Source organism: Ammodytes marinus (genome assembly GCF_949987685.1).
Source record: "Ammodytes marinus genome assembly, chromosome: 16".
NCBI classification, from domain to species: domain Eukaryota; kingdom Metazoa; phylum Chordata; class Actinopteri; order Uranoscopiformes; family Ammodytidae; genus Ammodytes; species Ammodytes marinus.
In genome coordinates this window covers 11,793,691-11,802,442 of record NC_137220.1, presented here as the reverse complement: position 1 = coordinate 11,802,442, position 8,752 = coordinate 11,793,691, and the positions used below count along the sequence as shown (strand labels likewise).

The 8,752-nt window shown below is 37.5% G+C and overlaps 1 protein-coding gene across 1 annotated transcript; it reads left to right on the top strand.

The window, feature by feature from the left end:
- Positions 1 to 3,958: 3,958 nt before the first annotated feature.
- Positions 3,959 to 6,886, top strand: rpl19 (ribosomal protein L19). Its single transcript, XM_080043819.1, has 6 exons — positions 3,959 to 3,991; positions 4,354 to 4,460; positions 5,573 to 5,695; positions 5,914 to 6,034; positions 6,405 to 6,515; positions 6,690 to 6,886. The coding sequence occupies exons 1-6, from the start codon at positions 3,987 to 3,989 to the stop codon at positions 6,814 to 6,816; spliced, it is 594 nt and encodes a 197-aa protein (XP_079899945.1). The 5' UTR covers positions 3,959 to 3,986; the 3' UTR covers positions 6,817 to 6,886.
- The last annotated feature ends 1,866 nt before the right edge of the window (positions 6,887 to 8,752 follow it).

Sequence of the window (8,752 nt, the reverse complement as noted above, 5' to 3'; positions counted from 1 at the left end):
CATTCATTTATATTATGTAATTGGCTTATAGTTATCGATACATTAATATGTTCATCACTTGAATGTTGCAGCTCGTAAAATTGGGGGTCAATAAAGTCTAATTAAATCATAACACATTAATGTTTAGTTGATTATATTTTCTATCAATAATCTGAGTCAGCAAATTGATTGTATGTAGAGAAGTCAAAAAGTACAATATGTCCTGCAATAGAAATGGAGTAAGTAGCCTACCAAATTGTACTTAAGCACAGTGCTTGTAGTACTTTCCACTACTTTAAATACACCTCCATATCTTAATGTATAATTAAAACTGTAACAGCAGTGTTTTGGTCTCCTCTGTTGGTGTCTTCACTGCTGACTCAGAGTAAGTCATGTTAGAGAGACCTCAAGTTTAGTACTGCTTTGATCAAATGCACTGTGTCAGTAGAGTAAACAAGGTCAAGGAAACCCATGAATATCAACTGACAAAAATTACATTTACTAAAATGTAATTAATTAAAAAAAAAACTGGTTTAAACCATACTTGTACATTATTTATAAATAACTGAAAAATCTATACATGAAATTAAGGATTAACTGCAATAGAATTGCCTAAAGATGAAAAGTGTTAACTGGGCATTAGGACAGCTCTGCAGAGGTATTACGCACACCACAGTGGATTCAGCAGTAATTATAGAACTTGCACAGCACACCCTCCTCACACATTCATTCACTGTTCAATTTGAAGATTCATTCCAAATTGAAATAAGTGGTTTTTGGCACCGTACCCTGGCCTGTGCTGATCAGCTGTCGTACTGCAAATTAGCAAAAAACTGTTGAGGAAGGACAATGTTTTTCTACCTGCAGCTAGACTGTACTGCATTTGTCTGAGGTTACGCTACTGTTTCTTCGTCATATTGCGTGAGTTTCCATGCACACTTGTGCCACAGTTATGATTGGGTTAATGTGGTTATGTGTTCCGTGTGTTATGTGTCTGCACAGCGGAAGTTATGTCACATCAACTGAGCTACAGAGAGAGAACAACCAGCGGTGTGATGGATATATAAACAAGAGTGACAAAGTTCAAGGCAGAGTGTTCTGACAAAATAGTGTGTCCCAATTAGGGTTGCAAAATGTAACTTAATTTAACTTAATTTATTGAATGGGTGGGGTCAGACAGATGAGCAATATTTTACTCAACATTCATCTTTTTGTTGTTCAGTGAAATTATTGATTGTTCATAAAATAATCAAAACTTGATAAAGTTCTACTTACAAATTAATCTGTTCAAATGTGATGTTTTTAAATTGTATTTGTTTGCATGGATGTCTGCCTATGACAAAACATAATGTTTATATGTTTAGATTTATGTTTGGATATGAAAAAAAAAAAAATTAAATTACTGCATTTAGTTCATTCCTATCATTCCCAATGTTGAATATTCCCAAAATTCCTGAGCGAAAGATCCCGTGGAAAGTTTCCGGAAATTTACCGGAAACTTTCCACCCCTTTGCAACCTTAGTCCCAATGTTATACAAACTGCATGCACAGTACTTTTGTAAAAGGCAGATGTAGTATAATAGTAAAAATAAGTTCTTGAATCTTGTATTGAATCAAATTGAGTGGTCCGGATGTTCTGGAGGCAAGACATTCCTGCATGTTTGTACATGATCAGAAACGTTGACACCACTAAAAAAGCCTTCCTAACAGTTTACAAGTAATGTTTGAAGAAAGAGGAGTTTCACATGATTTAAGAAGAAAAGGAAAATTCACTGAGAAAAATATACGGACCACACTTAGATCCTTTTCGATTTCTGTAAAGGGTATTAAGCTGTGGAATGAACTTGATGAAGATGTCAAAGGGAGTTGCAGTTTGCGCAATTTCAAAACAAGTTATGTTTCAAAAATTATTGAAAATTACAGACTAATAAACTGAGCACAATGTGAATGTCACTATCATAACAATATTGTAACGAATAATAGAGGCCAGCAGACAGACTTGTATGTTTTTGAATACTTTTGCAGATGTGTTTAGACTGCCAGATAAGAAATTGAACAGGCCACATACAAGGCCACTTCACACTTTGCATTGACACAGACAAACTGAACTGAGCTGAGAACTGCTAAGTTGGTCTCTAAATGCCATTGACCGCGTGTTTTCAACACGCGTCTGTTTGATTGTTTGTTTTATTTTTTATTTTTATAATTTTCTGAAACAATAAATGTGTATCTGTGTATCTAAATCCGAATCTGATGAAAATGGGGGCGGGACCTGATAAGCCTTTGGCTTCTTCCGTCACCCTTCGGACAACACAAAGTAAGATGTATGAAGATATGAAAGAGAAAATTGTGTATTGGTGGAATTGTCCGAAAGAATAATAAATAAATAAATAAATAAATAATATATATATATATATATATATATATATATATATATATAAAAGGTTGCTCGTGACGTGCACCATGAAAACAAGACATCAATATAAATTATATGACAAGCAAGATAAAATTGTACAATTTGTGATTTGTATTGGATTCTTTCCAAACAGAAATATGAAATGAAAGTGTGAAGGGTTTAGAACAACAAAAGGCTGGCTATTGCTGACACATTAGCGATTTCTCCCTACCTCAACATTAGGTCAAACTTCCTCGAGGTATGAAAAATTTGTTATTCTATTGCTGGATGGCTGCCATGTTCTTGAGCAGAGAGTAGAGCAGTGACTGTGGAAGCTGTGGGCGGAGGTGATCAGGTACTTTGCCCCGCAGAGGAGGATTTTTAGTTGGTACTTTGGGTTACCTAAGGTGAAGAAGTCACACAAGTGCCCCTCAGCGTTGCCATGGTGAAGCCTGCTGCCTGGAAGCCAAAGATACAACATTGGCAACCTTAATAAGTAGCCTGTCAGATGGTGATGGGCCAGTTGGCTATTTTTTACTTCCATAAGTAGACACTCAATGTAGTCACAGTTTTTTGTTGTTTTCAATAGAGTCCACAGTCCACAATACAGAAAGTTAAAATAGCTATTTAATACTGTAAACTAAAAGGATGTAGGCCTATCACAGTGCATCACTTTACATATTAGATTTATGTTTTATATAGCCTTTTTCTAGGATTATATAGCCTATAGGCCCTATAGCATAACATTTATAATGTGTTACTTTGGATGTGACTATAAAATAGATTAAAGCACACAAAAATGAAATGATAAAAAGTCAGATGACACACTAAAAATACATTTGGCACAAGACTAATTATATTAAAAATGGCCCATATTTAACCGAGCTTCTGATTTAAGAAAGCAAACACTCAAAAAGCACACTACAAAATAACATCTTTTTACAAATAAAATCTTTTTAGTATTGGTTTGGCTATATTTTCTTTCTTCCTTCTTCTTCTTCTTCTTCTTCTTCTTCTTCTTCTTCTTCTTCTTCTTCTTCTTCTTCTTCTTCTTCTTCTTCTTCTTCTTCTTCTTCTTCTTATTATTATTATTATTTTGAATTTGTATGCTTGGAGAGCAGAGAGGAAATGACATGCCGAGAACGACCACGAACCGGATTCGAACCGATTCGAACCCGTGGTCTGCTGCTTCTGAGGACTGAGCCTCTAGGGGGCGCTCGTGGTATAGTGGTTAGACCGTGGTCTTTATGTCTATGCGTGGTAGTCTGGTCTCAACACCGCCCTCGTGCGTCAGATCAGCAGAATGCAACTCACTTCTTTCTCCCCCATAATGCATTGCAAAACACTCGTCTGTACCATTATCTTACGAGGGGGGATTCAGTCATTTAACTTTGGAAATAAACTCAATATTGGCTCTGCCACTGTTAATTTACATCAAAATTATATTTAAATACGTACATTTATATACACTGAGACATGTGTACAAGTAATATGGTCGTTTAATTGAACATTTTAACACTGAGTTGCCTCGCGTTTAGAGTTGGACTCTCCTCTATAATGGTAGCTTCCAGTCCGTTCCTCCAGCCTTCCTTTTCCTATTGAAGTAGCAGCCATGAGGTAGGACCGCCGTCGATAGCACAAGAAAAGTCATAATTTAACTAATAAAATGAACATTTGTTAGGCCCAAATCACTGAAGTCAGACACCTAAGCGTCCCATTCATCGATACTTTTGGTTTATAACTCACTCCAAAAGCAAAAAGCCATATTTTTACGTGGCTCTTTGTAACACGATGTAGCAGACGGGAGAAGCCATGTTGTCAACCCGGTGCTAGCTAGCAGCAACTTAGCCGCTGAAACTCTCTTGCCCTTTAATGAGTCTTGTCAGTTATGTAGCATTACGTTTGTTACACCCATAGAAGTGGAACTTTTTTAATTGTATTTGTATATATGTGTTTAACCTGGGTTGTGTGTCCTGCAGCATGCTCAGGCTCCAGAAGAGGCTGGCCTCCAGCGTACTGCGCTGTGGTAAGAAGAAGGTCTGGCTGGATCCTAACGAGACCAATGAGATCGCCAACGCCAACTCTCGTGAGTAAAGTTTCAAGTCCTCCACGCAATGTGATAGTCTGCTTTAATATATTCACAACCTACTACAGACATAGGGACGTGATTGCTCTCAATAGTTATGTTCTCCACAATCAACTAAAAGTTTGCTCGAGCGTGTCAGCGATTGTGATGCTTAGGCTATAACCCTGTCCTGCACACCCGTTTAAAAGTCTTAAAAGGCATTGAATTAATCTAAAAAACAAGACAAATTGGGATTAAATTTTTTAAATTAAAATTAATCATTCCAAAGTCTTCCAACATGCTTAAACATGGTAGAATTTTTTTCGGTCTAATAAAAACACAAAATAATCTGAAGCATCTGTTTTTTTAAAAAATCATTTACCAATGCTTATCACGTAAACATTGAGTAGATGAACATGACAGGATCAAGTGATGTATTATCATTTGTTTTTACAGTTTTGTATTTTGAATGACCTAAATTTGAATAAATGTTCAAAATTAAAAGAATTTGAAGTAGATTGGCTAACTTTTTCACCGGACCAAAGAAGTGGTGCTTAATGCTTCATTTTCCAAACAAGTATGTTGTTTTTTTCTACAGTTTTGGTTTCTGTATTTTTTTGGTTTTTATTTTTTTCCAAGTGGCAATTTGCTGTACTGAACATGTGTCTCATTGAGCAACAGAAACAAAAATATGCAATTGTACTACCAATAATCCGAAATGCTCAAGACTACATTTCCCATCACAAAACACTATCTTCCATTAGAATCTCCTAGTCTTTTTAAATTCCATACTCCCAGACTATAACAGAATGTATGAATGTTGATATTTAAGCCTGAATTATAACAGCTGACAGTTTGTAAACATGATATACATCACAGCAGAAAAGAGCATGTCAAGATATTGTATTCACTTCTATTTAATACAATTGCATTGGAACTTATCTGTTAAAAAAAATCATGATTCAGTTGAAATGCTTTTTTACCTCTTCACAGCCATGCTCAAAATACATTATACAATTTCTGCTTATTCTGTAGTTATTTCCACATTGCTGCTGGTCATTTCTCCAGGCATCCATATTTATTCTTTTGTATGGATGGATCCCTGTAGCTCACTTGTTTCCTTCCTTCCTCAGGTCAGCAGATCCGTAAACTGGTGAAGGATGGTCTTATCATCCGCAAACCCGTTACGGTCCACTCCCGTGCTCGCTGCCGCAAGAACACACTGGCACGTCGCAAGGGAAGACACATGGGAACCGGTAAGTTGAAATTGTGACATGATGGCGATCCTACAGCGCATATCGTGTCTTGTGAATGAGTAAGCTTCTGGCAAATTGATCCATTACACTGGTAAATTCAAGAAATCGGGTGAACACAGGCACTTTTTAAGTATTTATTGTGGAATATTTTAGTTTTGTTGTCTTATTACCTGGATGTGTGCAACTCAAGTGACGTGTTGTTTAAATCCCTTTCCCAGGTAAGAGAAAGGGTACCGCCAACGCCCGTATGCCCGAGAAGCTGTGCTGGATGCGCCGCATGAGGATCCTGCGTCGTCTGCTGCGTCGCTACAGGGAGGCCAAGAAGATCGACAGGCACATGTATGTTCACGAGATCTTCACTGGTTGTTTCTGCTCTTATTGATGGGACCAGTCTCTAAGTATTTTATTGCACTCAAATTTATATTGCGTTGAAAGATCAGATTATTTTCCCATTTGTTTCATACTGATTATCTCTGCTTTTTGGCCACACTAACCTACATTCTGATAAATATACAGTTTCTAATTCTGGGTCATCTGTATGTGAGGCAGTGTAAACCCACCAAGCACTTGAATGTGTTTCACATTCTTAAATGGAGATGAGTAAAACTTGTAAAATGTTGGTATAACCCCCTGAAATTAGTTGCCTCTGAATTGCAGTCTGTGTAGTCAGGTATTTTAAAACCTCTCCCCCGGTTGTCCCTCTCCCAAGGTACCACAGCCTCTACCTGAGGGCCAAGGGTAATGTGTTCAAGAATAAACGCATCCTGATGGAGCACATTCACAAGCTGAAGGCAGACAAGGCTCGCAAGAAGCTCCTGTCGTAAGTGTCAAACTTTTAAGTTTTGTTTTGGGTTCACAGGTAGTTTGAGCTGTAATTATTCTGAGAGGTGTTGGAATTGGAAACCTTGATTTGGGCCAAAAAGTCCCAGAATATGCATGCACATTTTGAGGTAAAGGTTGTTTGTGTGATCACCCGTCTCTCTCTCTACTACAGCGACCAGGCCGAGGCTCGCCGCTCCAAGACAAAGGAGGCTCGCAAGCGCAGAGAAGAACGTCTCGCCGCCAAGAAGGAAGAGTTCATCAAGACCTTGGCCGAGGAGGAGGCGACCACCAAGAAGTAATCTGGCTCTGTCATTCCTGCCTGACTGCCAACTGTCCAGTGCAGACAATAAAAGTGTACATAAAAAGACACTGATGGTCTCCTGTAATATCTTTCCTCATGAAGCAAATATCCGATTAGTGGGCATTAATTACTTGGTTGGTTGTAAAAAGAAAAGAAGCTGGCAGCCTCTAGAGATGATTAAAAATAATGGCCATTTTAGACACTTTTTTCTTGACATTAAATTCTTAATTAGTTTGGCATTCTACATTGGGGTGGAAATATGACTAAGCAGATTTTATTTTGTACACTATACCAAATTAATGCAGTTTGACTTAATTAAATATATAATTCAGAAATGATTTATGGGTGTAAAATATATGCCATTTGCTCAGAATCAAGTATTTCTTAAGTTTTCATATTTGTCTTGTTATTTTGGTGGCTACCTCATGATAAACAGTAAGAGGTCATAGAATGTTTTCTTTCTGGTTAGTACTGAGGGTTGGCAAGTGCAAGCAACATAAGCAGAATGTTTGACTCATGCTTCGGCCAAGTCTGTTATGTTCTCTCCCTTCTAAGAAAAATGTCTACAGCTAAAAAATGCTCTTTCCACCTGCTAGTTGACCAATGTATCTGCAGTTTACCAGGTTTTTGTTCGCAGCTTCTTGTTGGCTGCAGATGAGCCAAAAGCCAAATGAAATTCCCATATTTTATCACGAGAGAAACATGTTGCAATGGGCTGAGATAATCTTCAAACACCATGAAAATGTTCCCAAACCACATTTCCCATAAGCAAACCATGGCCCTATTATAAGAGGTGCAAAAACGCCTTAAATCTTGAACGATATTTTTAGAAGAAAGAAGCTGGTCATATACGGAGTACAAAGAAGAGTAGCCACCAGTTTGAATATCGCAGGTATCTTGTTGCCCCCAAAATCCAGGGAGAGCATCCTGAGCTCTGATTGTCTTATACAAATACTATTCCTCAGGTAAAGAATGATGAGGTGTCATGCTTTTATTTTTATATCAACACTTGGGCCTACAAGAAGTCCTAAAACTCCCAACAGTCACTTCACTGACATGTCGTCGTAGGAAGCAACTTAAGTAGGTGAGTGTATGGAACCCAAGAACGGCCGTGCTTGCAATCTTATTGTGATGAAAACTAAAAGCGGGTTTTCACAGGTCCATCTTGAATTCTGTACTTATAAATTAAGCTTGAGTTGGGATTTCGGAGTAGCCTATTAGGCCTACTATACTAAAGTGATGAAACAGTTGTAATGCCCTCGTTGTAATAAGTTTCATCAGATGACAAAACAGACTGAGGGTACAACAAAACTACAAACCAAATTTAGCTCCTCTTTAAAAACAGAGCTGTGATCTCCTGTTACTCACCTCCCAAATCCAGAGCTGAGCCTTTGATGATGACACATGTTAATCTCCTCTTTCATTGTTTTGCACTAAAGGACAATCTTTATCCATATAATTCACAGATTAAATATTTACCTGAAATGTTGCGATTTTGATAGACGGCATACTGTGCCAATAATGGTTGTGCTTTTAAAGGTTTGCTGCCCTCTAGTGGTTATATCTAGTATGAGACATCCAATAGTCTAAAGACAAAATATCAGCCAAGAATAATCTTTGTACAAAAAGTCAAATATAGAGTCTAGTGTCTGTTAAATTCAGGTTTAAGGCCATTCACCAAAAAACAGTACTGAGCAACTTTAATATCAAGACTAATAAGTCACTTCAAATATAACCCAGACTGATACTAATTAGCCTACCTCCATTATGCAAGGTTAAACCCCAACTCCTACACCATAATGCACATGGCGTAAAATAGCTGAATCAAGTACCAGTTTATTAACTACAAAAACGTATCAGCAGTGAAAAACTTACATTTCATTGTGTTCAATGGGTGTTACCACGTTCTCAAAAGTTTTTTTCTTTTTTATGGC

Bases quoted from the DNA above. Each gene is read 5' to 3' on its own strand.
- rpl19 (XM_080043819.1), top strand. The intron at 4,461-5,572 runs GTGAGTAAAGTT...TTCCTTCCTCAG, and splicing joins GATCGCCAACGCCAACTCTC to GTCAGCAGATCCGTAAACTG. The intron at 6,035-6,404 runs GTATGTTCACGA...CCCTCTCCCAAG, and splicing joins AAGAAGATCGACAGGCACAT to GTACCACAGCCTCTACCTGA.